Source organism: Clytia hemisphaerica, unplaced genomic scaffold, assembly GCF_902728285.1.
Source record: "Clytia hemisphaerica strain Z4C2 unplaced genomic scaffold, Clytia hemisphaerica genome assembly, whole genome shotgun sequence".
NCBI lineage: Eukaryota > Metazoa > Cnidaria > Hydrozoa > Leptothecata > Clytiidae > Clytia > Clytia hemisphaerica.
This window is the reverse complement of record NW_027103744.1, coordinates 1,067,674-1,087,092: the sequence shown is the minus strand read 5'-3', so window position 1 is coordinate 1,087,092 and position 19,419 is coordinate 1,067,674. Positions and strand designations below refer to the sequence as shown.

The window sequence follows — 19,419 nt, the reverse complement described above, 5'->3', positions numbered from 1 at the left end:
TTTCAGGCTCTGACTTCTCCAATTATATTCTTTCGTTGATATTCAAGGTTCATTTTTTTTTTTTTTATTTAGGTAAAAATAAAACAATAAAATCTAAGTAACTGGGAAAAAAAGGATTCATTTGGTACCTGATGTCGAATCAAGGGGCTGCTTTGCAGCTGTACAACAACGAACTCGTAAAATGTAAGAAATATTTCTGTTTTTTTATGTACCATTTTATAGGTGTGACTGGCAATCCTCACATCTGGGGGTTCGTTTTATAGTTTAGACGGTCGACTTTCTGTCCTGCCAATTCTTATTGTTAGATAGGTAAACAATCGGCAGAAGCTTGGCAATTAGAATCTTACATTGAAAAAGATTTGAAAAAGTCATTGCATTGACCTGAAAAGAGGCCTGCATCGGCTATTGACAGCCAACTTTCCGCCCACTTTAATTCACAATTAGAAAGACAGGGTGATAAGTAGACCGTCTAAACCATAGATTTATAAAGCCCAAAGGGCTAGATTGCGTACTTTTGCTGAATAGTGTACCGTGGTTAGGTAGGAAATCCTACCTAAGTCACGTGACATTACAATAGAATTTCAGCGCTTGACCAATCAGGAGCTTCGCGGTAGCAACAATATCTTTTTCCGATATTCACTTTTTTTTGCCTGTGATGGCTTAAAGCACGACATCTAGCCCTTCGGGCTTTACAAATCTATGATCTAAACCATAGCTTTATTACTATTATTCTGTTGTTTTTATATTGAGAAATAAAGAACTAACTTTCAATGTACTACCTTAAAGGAAGAAATTTTGGCGGGAATTTAATTTGGCGGATGGGCGAAAAAACTAAATTTGGCGGGAATTTAATTTGGCGGTCGCTTAAAAATTTAACCTTAAGATGGCGTCAAAACAGCGAAAAAATAGCAAAAACACCTTAAATTTTCAAAATAAAAAAATTTTAAGAAATAATAATTTTGAAAGAAGATTGCCGGCACAACTCATCTTCATTTCTGATTTTTTGCTCGGATTTTTCAAATTAGCTTAAGAACTGAATAATTAAGAACTTTGTGATTCTACTTATTTCAATGTCAATCCAACCAAACATTATCGTATGTTTAGGTATCGAAGATCTTTGTACAAAGCGTGACGAACTACACAGACAGATCGTCTCAGAAGAAGAAGAAAAAACCAAAATTCAAAACGATATTCGCATTCTAACTGAAAGATTGGCAAAAGTTACGGAGAGTTTATCAAAGAAATACGCAGCCCAAAACGATTATGATCGAACTATTTCTGAAACTGAGGCTGCGTACATGAAGGTATCATCAAACACTTAAGTGATTAAGTGATCCATATCTTACTCCAGTTGATTAAGTATCCTTCTTAAAACAAAGCGAGGCCTTTTAAAAAGTTATAACTTAGGCCATGCTGTTTCAAGAATTTCTTTGACGACTTCCTATAATTATAAACGTCTTCTTGTTCCGATTATGCATGTGAGAAATTTTATACCGGGTGCGCCAGAAAAAAGTATATATACAGTTTTGTCAAGATAACGTAATGTTTTTTTGTCGATTTTATTTTATTTTATAGTAGGGTAGGGCGTCAACAGTCATTTTTGGGGCAAAGTCAAAAAATTCAAGATGTAGTGTTTTTTTATGAAAATTTTACCTATTGTGAGGCATTCTGCGCAATTTTTAAGGTCAGAAGTCCAAAATTGGCCGAACCCCCTGGGGGTACTGATTCGCACTACAGGCAAAAATTGGAGAAAAATGGCATTTTCTGGCCTTTTCAGGCCTGTAAATATGTCAAAACTATTGCAAATCTTATTTTTTTTCATTTGCTGTACTAAACTTTATGAAGAAACAACAAAATAATCATATTGGGTTGAAAATTGTGCCCATTGGAGCCCTAAACGAGCCGTTTTAAGCCAATTTTGGGTAGCAAAATGCTTTTTAAGGCCAATTTTGCAAGTTCATAAACTTTAAACTGATTAAATCACATGTCTGAAATTTTCAGAGATGGAAGTCTTCAATAAAGTCTTTAAGCAAAATGAATTTTAAGTTATTCACTTTTTTCAAAAATTCATAATGGCGTCTTCAAAAATCGCTTTTTAGCAAAAAAAATCATATTTATCAAAAAATAGCATTTTTTAAGGCAAGCTTCTACAAACTGAGTTTAAATGCTGACTGAAATTTTTTATGCAGTGATAGTATTCTGGAGATACTCCAGGGAAATCAAAATCATTTGGGTCTGGGATGCGTCTATGTCCGCCATTATGGAAAGAAAATCCCTGTTAAGAGCCATTTTTCAGGCAAAAACCCAAATTTGAACTGAAAAAATATCTAAAATGACAATAGACATGGGCCCGAATTTTCTTGCAGTGATAGTATTCTGGAAATACTGCAGAAAAATCAAAATCATTTGGGTTTGGGATTTGGGTATATCCACCATTTTGGAATTGAAATTCCTGCTAAAACGCAATATTTCAAGCCAAAATCCCATTTTTGACTGGAAAAATCTTAAAAATGGTAATAAACATGAACCTAAAATCTTTTTGCAGTGATAGCCTTCTGGAAATACTCCGGGGAAATCAAAATCCTTTGGGTTTAAGATAAGGGTATGTACGCCATTATGGAATTGAAATATGTGCTAAAACTGGCTAAAATGCAACATTTCAAGCAAAAACCCTATTTTTGACTAAAAACTGCTCTGAAATGGCAATAGACATGGACCCAAATTTCTTTGAAGTGATAGTATTCTGTGAATTCTCCTGGGAAAACAAAATCATTTGAGTCTGGGATTTGTTTACATCCACCATTATGGAAATGAAATCTCTGTTAAAATGCTACATATTTCCATCCAATATGTCATAATTGACTAAATATTTTGTATGTTACATTATAACAAAGAATATGAATTTACAATCCTTTAATTTAAAAATACTAGTTGAAACAAATTATAGCAAAAATTCTATTCCACTCAACAATACATACATTTCCATTCTCAAGACTTGTTCCGTCAAAAAAAGATTGGATTTTGGCATGAAATATTATTTATATACATTTTAAAACTGGCCTCAGTTCAAAAATTGTTGTCCCAGAGACATCTTATACCTAAATAGTTTTTACCCCTGGAGTATTTACAGAACAATATCACTGCAAAAAGATCATGGGCCCAAAACTATTGCCATTCTAGAAAGGTTTTTAGTCAAAAATTGGGTTTTTGCTTGAGATGTTGCATTTTAGCCAGTTTTAGCATGAATTTCATTTCCATAATGGTGGATGTAAACAAATCCCAGACTCAAATGCATTTGTTTTCCCAGGAGAATTCACAGAATACTATCACTTCAAAGAAATTTGGGTCCAAGTCTATTGCCATTTCAGAGCAGTTTTTAGTCAAAAATGGAGTTTTTGCTTGAAATGTTGCATTTTAGCCAGTTTTAGCACATATTTCAATTCCATAATGGCGGACATACCCTTATCCTACACCCAAAGAATTTTGAGTTCCCTGGAGTATTTCCAGAAGGCTATCACTGCAAAAAGATTTTAGGTTCATGTTTATTGCCATTTTTAAGATTTTTCCAGTCAAAAATGGGATGTTGGCTTCAAATATTGCGTTTTAGCAGGAATTTCAATTCCAAAATGGTGGATATACCCAAATCCCAAACCCAAATGATTTTGATTTTCCTGCAATATTTCCAGAATACTATCACTGCAAGAAAATTCGGGCCCATGTCTATTGTCATTTTAGAAATTTTTTTTAGTTCAAATTTGGGTTTTTGCCTGAAAAATGGCTCTTAGCAGGGATTTTCTTTCCATAATGGCGGACATAGACGCATCCCAGACCCAAAAGATTTTGATTTCCCTGGAGTATCTCCAGAATACTATCATTGCATAAAAAATTTCAGTCAGCATTTAAACTCAGTTTGTAGAAGCTTGCCTTAAAAAATGCTATTTTTTGATAAATATGATTTTTTTTGCTAAAAAGCGATTTTTGAAGACGCCATTATGAATTTTTGAAAAAAATGAAAAAATTAAAATTCATTTTGTTTAAAAACTTTATTTAGGACTTCCATCTCTGAAAATTTCAGACATGTGAATTAATCAGTTTAAAAAGCATTTTGCTACCCAAAATTGGCTTAAAACGGCTCGTTTAGGGCTCTAATGGGCACAATTTTCAACCCAATATGATTATTTTGTTGTTTCTTCATAAAGTTTAGTACAGCAAATGAAAAAAATAGGATTTGCAATAGTTTTGACATATTTACAGGCCTGAAAAGGCCAGAAAATGCCATTTTTTCCAATTTTTGCCTGTAGTGCGAATCAGTACCCCATCAGTACCCCATCGGCCAATTTTGGACTTCTGACCTTAAAAATTGCGCAGAATGCCTCACAATAGGTTAAATTTTCTTAAAAAAACACTACATCTTGAATTTTCTGACTTTGACATTTGACGCCCCACCCTTTCTATAGGGAAATACTTAACTTAAATTTCGTATAAAAACTTTAAAATCGGTTCTGTCAATCAAAAGCTGTGTCAAAAAAACTAAAGGTAGAGGTCAAGTAAAAAAAAAAGACTTTCCACAGTTTCCTACATTCCACTGCTCCCAAAATTTGAACAAATTTTTTCAAAATTTCTGAAATTTCACTAAAAACTTGGCTCGAGGTGAATCATAAGCATGATTTATAAGCATATAATAAGCATAAGCTATGTCTGGATGCTTTGAGAACTTAAGCATACACAAGCCTGACCAAGGGGCATACAATTGCTTATAATAAAAAAAACATGTGAAATAAATAAGATAGTGGTCTTCCCATTATCAAGGACCGTATTGTTCAAAAGCATTGACCCATCCTGGAGCTGAACTTTTATTGCATTCCTAGAATCAGAATATGAAATCAACTGTCTTGTATTATCATTTCTTTTTAGATATTGGAAAGTTCTCAAACACTCCTACACGCGTTAAAGAAAGAAGTGGTCAAGGATGCACCGCCACCTAAAAACAATCATGGTCATGTGAACAAACATGGGGTATAGTAGGGGGAAAGGTAAAAGGGTTAAGACCTTTATTGGTTGTATAAAAGGGTTTGAGTTTTAACAATAAGTTTTTTATAGGCGTAGCGAGATACCCTGCAAAATTTATGGATGAGAGCGTCTTTGTTTTATCAAAAGATAATGAATATGTCATAAACGTCTGCACTCCCTCATAAATTTTGCAGGGTATCTCGCTACGCCTATGATTTTATTGTCTGGTTCTGTACCACTTTGCAATCATGTTTATCATGTTGAGACTGCTACTCGCTGTAAATGTAAACTGGAAATCGTTCATGAAGATAAAACAAATTGAATTCCCTCTTCTTATTGCTTTTTGGGGATATCGAGTGGGTCTATTGAGATTATCGACATATCGAATGTTATCTGTTAGAAAACCCCTCTAAGAAGACGCTTGTGACGTTTTTTGTATATATTATATTTTTGCGTGCCATATATTGTAAATTAATGGATTTTTAATAATGATATGATAATGATATGATAATGGATATGACTTAACAATAAATGATTATTTTCTCTCCTTCTTTCTATTACGGCTACATGCTTATTCCACTAATGAAATTTGCCATAATTGACCTTTTCGTAAATTACTTCACGAACATCACTTGCCTCGTATTCAAACAATTACCATGGTGATTATGTCTCTTGAGACATTAAATGATTTTTTTATGAATAGTTTTAATAAAATCTGCTGGGAGTTAATCACCATGGCAATAATTTCAAAACGAGGCAAGTGATGTTCGTAACGAAATTTATGAAAAGGTCGGTTGACTCCTATAGAGGATCAGTAGCATCTCAATTTTAGATATCGCTTGGCCCATGATTTCATCAGTGTTTCTTTTGAAAATCTTCATATTTGAAGGAAAGGGCATAGAAACTCTTATAGCAACTGGGGCGAAAACACTCCTCGATTTTTTTCCAATGACAAGTTATGATGTTCGATAAAAGAAGGTTTTGATGCTTACATCACAAGCCTCTCAGGCAAAGAAACTATGACCAAATCTTTGGTTGATTTTTGGTTTCATATAATGGGCTCTTCCAGAAATAGTCCGTGCCCCCCCCCCCTGTTGAGGATATCGGATATCTAGGGGGTTAACGATTTTTGTTCAAAAGTGGATATCCAGGGGATTAAATATCTACAAGGGAGCGGAAATATCCAGAGGTAAAGTGTCTTTTCAAGTAAAAAATACAATATCCAGGGGGGTCTTTACTAATAAAGTAGGATATCCAGGGGTTCGATCCTTCGAATAATCAATATCCTAAACAGTGGGGGTAAAAAATTTTCTGGAAAAGCCCAATTCTAATCAACAAGCTTCTTAAAGGAACTAGAGGTCTGGCTTTCAAGTTCGATTTGAATATTCTATTTCCGACATGTTTTATTTTCTGTGAATTTTATGCATGATTACTCAATTTAGGTATAAAATCAAAAAAAATTTAAATTAAGCTACTAATAATAATAACAAATTGTATTTCCAATGGAAGACGAGAGTTATGGGAAACTCGCTGGGATGATATATTATAATTCCAATCAAATGGATTGTTGAAAGTTCATGAAGAAGAAGACATCTGCTAATTTGTGCACATGGTATGGTATTTTTCAAATTCTCAAACTCGATTGAGTACAATTCTTTTTGGGTACTTCTTTCTCTTCTAGTTATTGTAGATTTTATTGCAAATTATGATTCCATTTTGACTCCGAAAATTGACGGCGAAAATATTACATGGTTAGCCCTTTAACTGCCGTCCGTTTTTAAGGTTCGACCTATTTGCCAGATGTCGGCATATGCCGACAAAAGCGACCACAGAGCTTACCATCACATTTGGCTTTATTTTATGAAAGATATTAGACATATAAGTGATACGTGTTTACTTTGAGTTGAAAAATGTATAATCATGAAAAGCATTATTTACGTATATTTTTATTATTCAACTGTGCTATTTAATGAAATCTAGTTCAAAATCTTACTTTCAAAAAACTTTAAAAAAAATCGTGGCAAAGAAATCGAAAGTGCCCATGTCGGTTTATTAAGGCCGAAAAGGCCTAGATTTATGTAAGTAAACCCCCCATATACAATTTTGAAAGACTTTGAAAATGTTTCCATCATTTGATTAGCGTAATGAAAAAACTTTTTCTGATCCTAGGCTACGTCATATCTTCCTTCAATTCGAGCGTAAAACTCCTACTCTTTGGGATATGCGCACTGCTGTTGTTTGAATATTGAAGTTCTCCGGATAAATCGCATGTGCACTGAGGTTTTAATGAAACAATAGAGAGTTTCGAAACCTAAGCCAATTAGCTGTGTTTTGAACATTCTTTTATTCTAAATCTCTATTGATAAACTTCTTTTGTTGGACCTACCTGGAGGTCCTATAAATTAACCTGTGTTCGTCCGTCCGTCTGTTACCAACTTTTCTCGGGATTGAATCATAGGAATCTTTTGATTTTTGGTACAAGGTGCAAAATGGTGGTGGGCAAAATGTGACGGAGCCCGATTTTCTAAAAAAAAAATTTTGGGCAAATTTGGGCCAAAAAACGGCTAAAAAACGGGGTTTTTTGGACTTTGTGAAAAATTGGATCATTAATTTTTTCTGATTTTTTGCATGAAAGTAGGGTACCATCATAGGTAAAAGATGGCTGAAGCAGATTTTTGCAAAAAAATTTTGTTGGCTCAAAAAACACATGTTTATCTATAAGAATCACTTGTAATAAGCATACATCAATGTTCTTAGTCAAATTACTCAATTTTTATATGAGAAAGATGTTCTTTTTTGGTCATGAGGCCTTATTGTTGAAGAATATGTGTGTTTAGACAGAAAATTTGGGTTGCTTGGCGTGTTTTTATAAAAAAACTGGCCAAATTCGATATTTTTTTATAAGCACATTATCAATTACTTAGGTATTAGCTTTTCTCGAGATTGGCTCTTTCATTCTTTATGATTTATTGCACAAACATGCATAACTATAAACCCTCGAATGTAACGGAGCCCGATTTTCGAAAGAAAATGTTTTTGGGCAAATTTGGGCCAAAAAAGGGTTTTTTGGACTTTGTGAAAAATTGTTTTTTTCATTGTTTTTTTCTGATTTTTTGCATGAAAGTAGGTAAAAGATGGCTGAAGCAGATTTTTGTAAAAGAAGAATTTTTCAGCTCAAAAAACGCATCTTTATCTATAAGAATCACTATTAATAAGCATACATCAATGTTCTTAGCCAAATTACTCATTTTTTTGATGAGATAGATGTTTGTTTTTGCTCACAAAGTCTTGAATATGTAAGAATATTTCAAGAGCATGAAATTTTGGTTTCTAAACGTTTTATTTTTATAAGAAACAAACGACTAATTTTAATAAATCGTCACTATTTGTGTTCTGAATGATTGTTTAATGGTCACGTCACGTAGATATCAATTATAAATGTGTTAAATGCATAACCAGGTAGGTCCATAAAAGTATCACTTGTTAAAAATTTATTTTATGTTTAATCCTATTTAATAGGTGAATTCCCGATGAGGGTCACCCATAGCAGTGCCTTAGACCAAGAGCAAGGCCTAAAAGCCTGTAGATGTCTATTGTGTAGACTATTTTGGATGCTGTTATTTGTTTACGAATCGTTTCGACTTAACCTGACTTAACTTGTACCTCCATACTAAGGGATGGACGAACCTTTTGAGGTTTAAAGAATTTGAGTCAAATCGAAAAACACCCCGAAAATTTTATTTACAAATAAACAAACTACCTTATTACACAAATATTACTAGGTAAGTATTTAACGGCCTTGAAATTTGCACAATCTGAAATTAACACTAATTCTTCTGCTTTTTCAAGGAAACAGTGGCTGGTTTTGATTAAGGGGGTTTTTATTAACACGAAATTTTTTAATTCGTTTTAATAAAATGACTAGTAATATTTGTGTAATAAAAAGCTAGACCCCAACAGTGTTTTTTGCTGGTACTTTTTCTTCAAACTTCCGATTCTTGATAAATATTTAAACTAGAACCTTCAAATGTTACACATTGGACTTAAATTTACTAAGGAAAAAAGAATTAAATTTTCATGGTGATAAGATGAATAGAAAAAAGTGACGTCGAAAAATAATCTAGGGGTGCGGTTTTTTGGATCACCCTGTAGTATATTGAAATTAATCAAATTTACGAACTTATCATTTCACCCGTGTAAAAAGGAAGGAGGAAATTGATAATAATAAAAAAATCAAAGTTTTTTAAAAACATTTAAAAAAATTTAAGTTTCTATTGATTGTTGATAGATTAAATGATAAAATAGAAAATAAATTACAGCGAGTACAAAATCTATTAATAAAAGACAGAAGCAGCCACCGACCTAAAATTTGCAAATATCTGTTCTAATTTGCCAGCTGGAAGGATTTTCCCGAAATTGAGAACAGTTCCTCGTTTTCCAGGGGAGAAATTTTTACTTCAGAACAGTTATATTTTTCCAACTAGGAGGTAAAAAAACTTTCGGAACAGGTACGAAATTACCAGGTGATTGATTTTGTGCGAATTAACTGTTCTTATCTAACAGGGCTGACAAAATCTTATAAGAACAGATCGCTAAATTCCAGCTCGGTATTTCGGAATGCTGAAATTGTTTCGGTATCGGAAATCCATGAATTTCTACTTTGGAATTTCGGTATTATAAATTTTTAATCTCCCTTTTTCGGAATTCATACATGAAAAATAAAATTTGATGAGAAATTAGTCAAAATGAGGAAAAATATCCCGAAAAATCGATATCGGAATTGCAAGTGTTTTTTACGGAATTTCGGAATTTTAGCAAAATTATTCGGTATTTCGCAAATCCTTAACCCCGTACGCCCCCCTCCTTAGAAAAGAGATGCGCCTTTTATGCTGACAATGCAGAATAAACAAAATAATTTCTCAAAATTTATGCTCGCGTGGAACGGAAGAGAAGAAAGTTTTTCTTGCTTTAGTTTAAAAAAAATTGCAAAAAAATTTTTTTTCTTCTAAAATACTCATTTTTTGGCCTAAAATCACTCAAAAAGGCAGAAAAACACCAAAAAATCACATTTTCAAATTTTTTATTCACCTTGTTTAACCCTTTAAGTGCCAATGTCGTATATCTCAGACATGAGCTATGTAGAATCCCTCCTGTAATCCCCAGTTTGAGTTTAGAAATCGTCATTTTTTGTCTAAAAGCGTAGGAATTGGATTGGGCTTCATGATCAAGCAAAAAAAATCAAAAGTGAGTCTTTTCAGCGAGACTTTAAGGTAAAAAGTCAAAGAAAATGCAAAAATTTGACAAAAATCCACTTTTTTAAGACTTTGACCGTTTTTTGACCATTTTTGGTCAACGAGTGAGCCAAGAAGCTCCAAATTTGACCTTGATTTACTAATTTATAAAAACCAATTCGTTGCGTGCTCAGGAGAGTTTCACTAATCTCCTTCGACAGTTTTGTTAGATAAAATATGTTGTTCTATACATCATCCGCTTACCAATGATGGATTGTTTTGTGACAGGTCCTGTTCTGTGCATTACTGCCAAGTTGTCCCATATCACAACATCTCCTTCACGCCAATGATGTGAATATTTTGGTGCTTCCTTAATCATAGTATCCCACAGCTGTTCGATTATTTCTTGTTCCTTTTGAGTTGAATTACCATTCAATGTTAAAAACTCGGTCAAATATAAACAATCTTTGCCATTTTGTGGATGTTTTGAAATCACTTTTGGAAATACTGGTGGGTGCTGTTTCATATCATCTTCAGTCACGGTGAAATCTTTGATCGTACCGATATTGATTTCGTTAGCAAGATGTTTGACTTGGTCAAGAAGTGCTTTTGGGTATACGTCCATCAAACAATTATCCAAGAATAAAGTCGGTCTTGAATCTCCATTAAATTCGTCAATTTCGTCAGCATAAAGCATACTACCAATGTAATCATTTTGCATGTAATTTCCATCTTTATGCCAGTACTGACCGTTTAATTCCTTTTGTTTCTTTGGCAAACCTTTTGAATCATAATTTGTTACTCTCAGGATCTTGCTCTCAAACCCGATCTCTGGATCTTTCAAATTAAGAAATGTTGGTAAAGGAATAAGGGTACCAATTCTTTCAGTGAAATCAATTTGTTGTTTTCTGGTCATACTTTGATTACGGAATAATATCACTCCATGCTTCAACAATTCTTCTCGTATTATAACGAGATCATGTTCAGTCAAGTTCACTAGATTCATGTTTTGCAACGTATACCCCATCTGTCCTACATTATTTGAGCAAGAATTAGAGTTGATATTCTTGGATGTCAAGTTGTAGCAATGCATATGTTGGTCATATTGTGCAATCACCAATGCAGTCAGTGCAAACAATATCAATTCTGAATACATTTTTATTTGACTTGTATTTTCTTCGTTTTTGAACAGTTTGATAAATTGATAAATCTTAAAAATACAATCAACAATGTTCCCTGGTTAAAAAAAAGTATAAAAGAATTATATGAGACATGACCTAAAAAGAAAATGATCTGTTTGAAAATGTAGGTAAGCCTGCTGAGCCTCAACAATATGCAAGACGAAATAACATTGAAATAGCTGGTATCCCTGATTACATTAAACAACACGATCTAGAGGCAAAAGTTATTGAAATCGCTAAAGCTGTTGACATTACAATCTCTTCTCAGGATATTAAAGCCTGTCATCGACTAACTCAAAACAAAAATCAAACTGGACCAAAACGTACTATTGTCAGATTTATAAACAGAAAATTTGCAGAAAAACTCATCAAAAAAGGAAAGGAATTCAAAAAGAGAGAAGTTTTGTCAAAAGTGAATCTTTCTAACACGTTGTATATTAACAATAACCTTTGCAGTTATTATCGATAGCTTTGGGGAAAAGTCAAATCACTTTGGGTGCTTTTCACTACGCTAGATAGATAAGTGGTTCTCATCAACGGTCCTTTTCATAAATTTCTAAGGGTTGTAAAAAATATACAATGAAGATTCATGCTTAACATCAGATTTTGATCGCTTCATATTAACATTCCAGATTTAACGTCGAAAATTGGTCATTAAACCTTTTGTTCTCCAAGAGAGGGGTAGAGTTCTCTTGGCTTAATGACCGATTAAACCAAAGATACACCGGTCGTGTTCACACTACAGACCTTCCTTAATAAAAATGTAGTTAGGAGAATCTTTTGTTGACTACAATACAGAACGTGCATTTAACAAAGAGTCGAACGCGTAGTATTGTAATTTTTAATCGATCTTCCTTAATTAAGAGTCGTAAGCTCTATTGTCTTAAGGGTAGGGTAGAGGCTTCCCTTAAAACAAAAGATTTTATTAAGGAAGCATAAACAAAGAATGCGTGCAGTGAACAAAAAGTTTTACGATTTCAAAAACGAATGAACTGAGGAAAAAATTAGAAATAGTGCAAACGGTGTTGTTGATGTGTAAGATGAATGCAGTTATTGAGTAAAACCATTAGAACAAATATGTTTGCGGATTTCAATAGATGTATGGATACCAATATCAACCAATCACAGGTGAAATCGAAACTCTCAATAAAAAGTCAACCAATGAGAAGCCTTAAGCAAAATCAATTACCGTGTTATAATATAGATCTCGTGAACCTACAAAGAACTGTAATAAACCAGTGTATTCATCCATCATAAATCTCTTTGTTTAACTTTGATAGATTTAATTAAGTAAACTTTCCAGTGTGAACGCGCCCAGAAAGAACTGTAATAAACCAGTGTATTCATCCATCATAAATCTCTTTGTTTAACTGTGATAGATTTAATTAGGTAAACTTTCCAGTGTGAACGCGCCCAAAGTAACACATCTGAATGACTTGATTGAATCTTTTCCTGAATATAAAGAAATTTTTTATTCTTAAAAAGTAGACGATTCCCTGATTTTTGTTACGCTTTTTTTTTCTATTGTGATAGATATTATTTTATTGATATTATGACATTAGTTTTGGCTCGGGAAACATATCCCTTTGAACTTTGAGACACAAGATTAACAATTTTTAACTTGTTTGCCTTAAAAAAATCTCTAGAATTACTCAAATTTTTCATTTATTTTGTCCAAAATGTGAGGGATCGTCCCATGCGAAGTGCCTCGGCGTTGAACCAAAATTTATATAAAACATCTAGCTTTGTAAACTCTGCAGGCAAGACGCTTTACCTAATTTTGAAACTGAGGAAAAACTACCTATTGGTAAAGACAAGTCATCTAACTCAGGAAAAAATTTTCGATTTCCAAGGTTGGAAATTTCAAGTTTTCTTAGTTGGAAAAAAGATAAAATTCAATGGAAAATCCAACCTGGAAATGTGGGACATTCTCCAAGGTTGGAAATTTAGCATTTTCCATGGCTTGGAATTTTCACAAATCCAGGTTGAAAAAAGCCAAAATCCAAATTTAACAAGGTTGGAATTTTCGAAAATCCAGGTGGAAGAATGCCAAAATCCAAACCAAACAAGGTTGGAATTTTCAAAAATTCAGGTTGAAAAAAGCCAAAATCCAAAAAGTGATGGCAGAGATGTGGAAAAAGAGATCTTAAACAAGGTTTTTGTTTTTGTGAACAGTCACTCGCTAGCCTAGGCTCGATGGCTCCCGGTCAATCTCTCGTTATTGTTCGCACAGATACGTGGTTGATCTTAGATCACTCACACAGCTCAGCAGGGCACCATTTGAAACTATGACACAAGTACCCTATGTGCTGCACTTTGCGAGCTCACTGCGACTGACCGAGACCGCTCCGAAGGAACGCCTCACCTGACGGAAACTTACTACTTACAGCTTGACTGCTCACATTATAGTCTAATATCTAGGTTAGCTATACATCAAAACAGTTTTGTGGTTTTCTCAAAGGACATGCGCAGAAAATGGTTACAAAAACGTAATTTCCACATGGATTTTTAACGTTTTCCAAACTGTTTGGAGAAACAAAAATTTCCAACCCAAAAAGTCTTGTTTTCCAAAAAAGAGTCTCAATTTCACAATTAAAAATGTAATTTCCACTTTGATTTTTAACGTTTTCCAAACTGTTTGGAGAAACAAAAATTTCCAACTCAAAAAGTCTAGTTTCCCAATCGAAAGAGTTTCAATTTCACAAAAATGTAATTTCCACATGGATTTTTAACGTTTTCCAAACTGTTTGGGAGAAACACAAATTTCCGACCCAAAAAGTCTAGTTTTTCAACCAAAAATTACCCTGGGTATCAGAGGTTAAGTTTTCAAAAAATATATTAACCTCTGAAGACAAATAATATAAATTTTATCGCGCATGTGTCAATCTAATCACTGTATGTTATGATTCTCTATCACTGACTCTTTTTACAAAGCATTGATGACTTTTTGTAAGTTGTGTTTCAACGACGGGAATAAAAATATCAACTTTGAACCTCATCCAAGATCTTGGATGGTCGTTGTTTGCGCGCTGAATAGAATCTCGATTCGTCGGAACAGCGTCAATATATGATTTTGACCTGTGCTATTCACGGTATACAAAAATATATATTTTCACATCGATTTTTGACCTTTTTTTCTATTTACAAACTGTTTGGAAAATAAAAATTTCCCACCCAAAAAGTCATGTCTTCCAACCAACCTTGGAAAATTGTCATTTCTACATGGGTTTTTTTCACTTGATTTTTCAAGGGCATTGGTTTATTCTACAAAACCTATGGGTAATTTACGTTTTCCAAATCAGCTTAAGGTAATCGCTAAAATTTCCAACCTTCAATTATAAAAACCAAAATTTCCAACCCAAAAATATTGAATTTCCAACCTTGGAAATCGAAAAATTTTTCCTGTGTAAAATCCTAGGTATTTTAAACATCTCAACTCAAAATCTAATTATTTTTCTATCGAAAGCGAATGTAAAGGAAAACGGCACAAATGCCGTTGAATTTACAGTGTTTGTATGTCATAAATGTTTTGCTTGCAACTTGCGAATCAAGGAGGCTCTGGATCGCTCAGCAACTATTACACATATACGGCTTGTTTTGGACGGGACAATTTTCCAGTAAAAACAGGTATTGCATGAAAATCACTGCTGGGACAAAAAAGGGAAAGATTCTCAAATCTTTTTTGTTTGAGATAGTAGGGATACTTATTTTTCACTTCCTGATCATTTAGAAAGAAAAAGGAAATAAATAGCAAGACTTGAATAAAAAAAGTTTTTACAAAAAATGATTTCGGACGGGACAGGAAATAACAAGCACAAATAGCCCAGAAAAAAAGATGAAAATGGTGATACAGATTGTTAAGATCTAATCTAAATTGGAAGAAGACCTTTTATAAGAACAATCTCAGAGCTTCCTTGCTTCCATTGCCTTTTTTTCTGCAAATTCTGTCCGTCCGAAATCATTTTTGGTACCTACTAGGCCAATCATAACAAGGCAACAAAAAAGGCTTTGCTTAAAGTTTAGTGATACTGAATCATCATCTGTTACAACCCTTACAATCTGTGATACTCTCTCCAGTGCAAGTTAGTTTTGATTTTTTTGTAACCATGAAATTGAAATTGACACAAATAAAATTATAAATTTTCATACAGTCTGACGGCTCATACATTATATCTTTATAACCTTATGTCATAAAAAGCAAAGTGATTTTGAAAAATTGAACTTTATTTTTCATGATTTCGGACAGGACACGGTACAAATTTAGCGCAAATCACCAACCAGTATATATTTAATAATGGTCGGCTGTTCCTTAGCACCTAAGTTGTTCTTATTTCCCCTTTTTTGGGTTTTTACAAACTAATTTGATCATTAGAAATGAGACGCGGGTCTTAAGTGTTAAAAATCAGACACATAGAGTGACTTCACTCATAGAGTACTATATTCATAATAAAAAGCCTAAGGAAAAATTACACACTTCACTACGGTGAAATAATTAGTGACAATTAAAAGAACAGCCGATGTAAAACCCCGTCAATGGAAATGACATCAACTTTCAAGTAGTAAACAGAGTAATTAGCAGAAAATATTAAGACACGCAGATAAGTAAGTAAGACGTCATATTCCCAACATTATGCTGACAATGCATAAGAAACAAAAATAATTTCTCAAAATTTGTGCTCGCGCGAAATGGAAGAGAAAAAACTTTTTCTTGCTTTAGTTTAAATGTGTTGATACATATGGTAAGAGACGAGGTAAGAGATACGTTAATTGTGCCTTTTGATAAATATAAAATACCCCTGTGTCACAGACCCGCTGAGAGCCTAGCCCCACTGGAAAGATTGACAAAGTTTTCGTCCCTGTTGGGAAAATACCTTAAAATTTCAGCCCCACTTATAAATTAATTTTGTTTCATCCCCATTTGAAATTCAATCGCCAATCAATGCAACCAATATCAATTCTGAATACATTATCTTGGTCAGCCAGGGTCAGCCCTCGCTCAGCGGTTTTTTGCATGTATAAGCAACGGAGTGTCCGTTTCAACATAGTCATATGACTATGCAAAGAATTATAAGAGTAGAGAAGGAATAATAACAAACCGCTAACCACATATTTTCTATTCATTTACGATTGTTATTTTCAACAATAGCCGTAGAGAGCTTGTTTTTCGACCCAACCTCTACTCTTATATTTTTTTGGACTATGCAAACTTGTACCCAGGGCCTGATTCCCACTTTTTATAATTTTGATGGTTGTTTCGAATCGCCCTGGCAAAAAAGGATTGAAATTCGCTGACGTCAGCGAAAAAAAGCTGGATTTCAGTATTTTTTTGTAAGCTTTCATTTTCTGGAAGATAATTTTTTTCTGCTGTTACCATGGTTGCATTGACGTCAAAGCTACTAAGAATCAATCACATACCTTAATCGATCAAAACATTAGCTCATCGATGGCCTCCTCTAAAAAGTTGTGCAAAAATGGCTGATGCCAATGGTAATGGAAAGATTGATAAGTCAGACACTTGAAGTACTTGAAGTCATTCAACACTTTTCATGTCCATGTATCTATGATATCGAAGAGGTGGTGAAACCAGAACTTTTGTACAACAAAAAAGAACAGGAGTTGAAGATTGTTAATTTGTTCCTCTAAAAACTTGGAGATTTTGTGTGAAAAGCCATGTGATTTTTATTTTGGAGATGAATTGTTAAAAACTTTCTAAAAACTTGGAGAAAATGATCTGTTTGATAGAATTCTGAACTTTCTTGTAACAGGTCAGCTTCAATTACTGTAAAACACAAAGAAAATATTTGAAAAACAGTTGTTAATGTCAAAAATATAATTCCAAAGGTATTTTGTTGATCTAGAACTATTTTAAAGCTAAAAATCTACCCACGTGCTTACCACCTGATTTCGCGTTTTATGCCGTGTATAACACGGACCTGTAATACTTGTATTATATATTACATCTATATCACACATGTAAAAAAATATCTTTTCAATGTTATATGCATGTTACGTATGTTATATACAAAAAATGTACGCATTAAAAATATCGATCTCACCTTTTGCTTTAAACAGCCTAACAGGAAAATAGCTGCTTCACAATCACTATGTCATATCTCCTTTTATCTCCTGCATCACCTTGGGTATGATAACAAGAATTGATGAAGATAGTGTCATTGGGATATATTTTATAAATGTTTCAATATTTTTATCCCCTGCTTTGTATTTTTAATAAAATGACGTCACTATTTTCATATCTCTAAAACAGCTCTCTTGGAGTATTTGTTGTTTTCAAAACCTGCCGATCTATATCCACTTGCAGTGTCAGCATCCTATTATGTATGAAGAATATTTTATAGTTAATTGGTGAACAAAACCTCATACTTTGAGATAACATCATTACTTACATAATTTAAGTGTCATTTGATGTCAATATTTGGGGTTGATGATTTGTCGTTTAAGTCTTCTAAATACCATATTTTGATATTACATTTCCATTACATATAATATTTTCAGGAACTTATGTTATGAGTTGTATATTATGAGTTGTACGAGTGCGTTACAGTTTTCCAGTCTGTAATCTGTATGACCTGCAACCTATGACCCGTGACCTGTGTTTGTGAGCTGATTGGTGAATTTGTACGTCTTTAAATTTTTCACTTTTATCTCAATTCAAATTGTTTTGACTTGGGAATATGGAAGATTTTTATTGCCAAAAACTGATAGTTTGATATCTCTGATAATATAGTAATCCATGCTTGTTTTTTTCTTGCAACTATGTTGCTTGACCAAATCTATGTGTATTTCTTCTGAAATCAAGAAAAAGTACCAGACCAGAGTTTGTTTGGCAATTGTTTGTTTCAATTTATCAAGACAAGGTGAAGCGTGATGCTACAGATCAACTTTGTGTTTAGACTGGACTCCCCCTGGACTCGCCAACCTTTATGATAGATATTAGGTGATCAGGAGGGTCCATTGAATAACTATCACTACAGCATAAATTACAGCTGTTGCCTTAAGATGAAATAATTTATCCTGGTGAGAAGACCAAAATTGGGTGGTCTCTGTGCCAAAATGACCCCCAAAAATTTAGTGTAAATTTGTACCAAAATACCAATTTTCTCTAAATTGGGGTGGGGTTACCTGGAGTATCACTGCTTGAATAAATACCCTGTAAAGTAAAGAGGATATGGTTTTTCTAGTACACGTTTTTTTTATAAGAACAAACTATATAAGAACATAAGGCTTCGAGGCCCAAAAATTTAAGAACATTCTAAGAACATACTAAGGCTTTGGAGACTTAAAAACATGCAATTTCTTAAGAAATTACATCAAAATGCTCAAAAAATGCTGAAAATAAGAACATTTTAAGAACATATTTAGGCTTCAAATCCAAAAAACTAAGAACATCCGAAGGCTTCGAAATTTTTTGACGTTCTTATAAAAAAAAACGTGTACAAGATCTTTAATGAAAACACTGACAAATTAGATATTTCAGCTTTTGGCTTAGATAAGGTCGCGTAGTATGAGCCCCCCCCCCCCAGCGGTTGGCGTGATGGCGTGATGGAGGGTTTTTCGTGGTGTGATGGCGTGAAAATGAAGTGCCGGCGTGATCGTGAAATTGAGTTTTTCTAGGCGTGATTGTGTGAAATTTGTAGTTCAGTGTGATCGTGAAAATTATATTTATTACTTGAATCGTAATTCTATGTCTATTTTAGCCAAATTTTCTGATCGGCCCCAACTATGGTGGGGCCTCCTAGATCTATTCAAAATATAAAAGAAACGGTTCAAACAGTTTTAACGCCCTTAATAACTACTTGTGGTATAAAAAGGGAATTTCCCAGAAAAGGGAATTTCCATAGATTCATTTAACTCTCCAGGGATAAGAAAAAGACAAACTGACATTTCAAAATGAGTAATCAGATCAAAATAACTCCGGAAAAGTCTTTTTGATGATGATAAAACAATAGAGAGACCGTAAGATAAGAATGCTACAATCG

At 33.5% G+C, this 19,419-nt stretch overlaps 3 protein-coding genes across 3 annotated transcripts in view; 2 read left to right on the top strand and 1 right to left on the bottom strand.

Moving 5' to 3' along the window:
- Window positions 1-72: 72 nt before the first annotated feature.
- Window positions 73-5,507, top strand: LOC136805338 (microtubule nucleation factor SSNA1-like). Its single transcript, XM_067061929.1, has 3 exons — window positions 73-183; window positions 1,105-1,304; window positions 4,915-5,507. Exons 1-3 carry the CDS (start codon window positions 132-134, stop codon window positions 5,020-5,022), a joined length of 360 nt encoding a protein of 119 aa, XP_066918030.1. The 5' UTR covers window positions 73-131; the 3' UTR covers window positions 5,023-5,507.
- A 957-nt stretch (window positions 5,508-6,464) lies between these two features.
- LOC136805334 (innexin inx1-like) overlaps window positions 6,465-19,419 on the top strand; it is a 44,929-nt gene continuing 31,974 nt past the window's right edge. The window contains exon 1 of the mRNA XM_067061924.1: window positions 6,465-6,622. The gene's annotated coding sequence lies outside the window, so the exon portion shown is untranslated. The remainder of the gene's footprint in view (window positions 6,623-19,419) is intronic.
- Window positions 10,468-11,397, bottom strand: LOC136805361 (alpha-ketoglutarate-dependent taurine dioxygenase-like). Its single transcript, XM_067061948.1, has one exon. It carries the CDS (start codon window positions 11,395-11,397, stop codon window positions 10,468-10,470), a length of 930 nt encoding a protein of 309 aa, XP_066918049.1.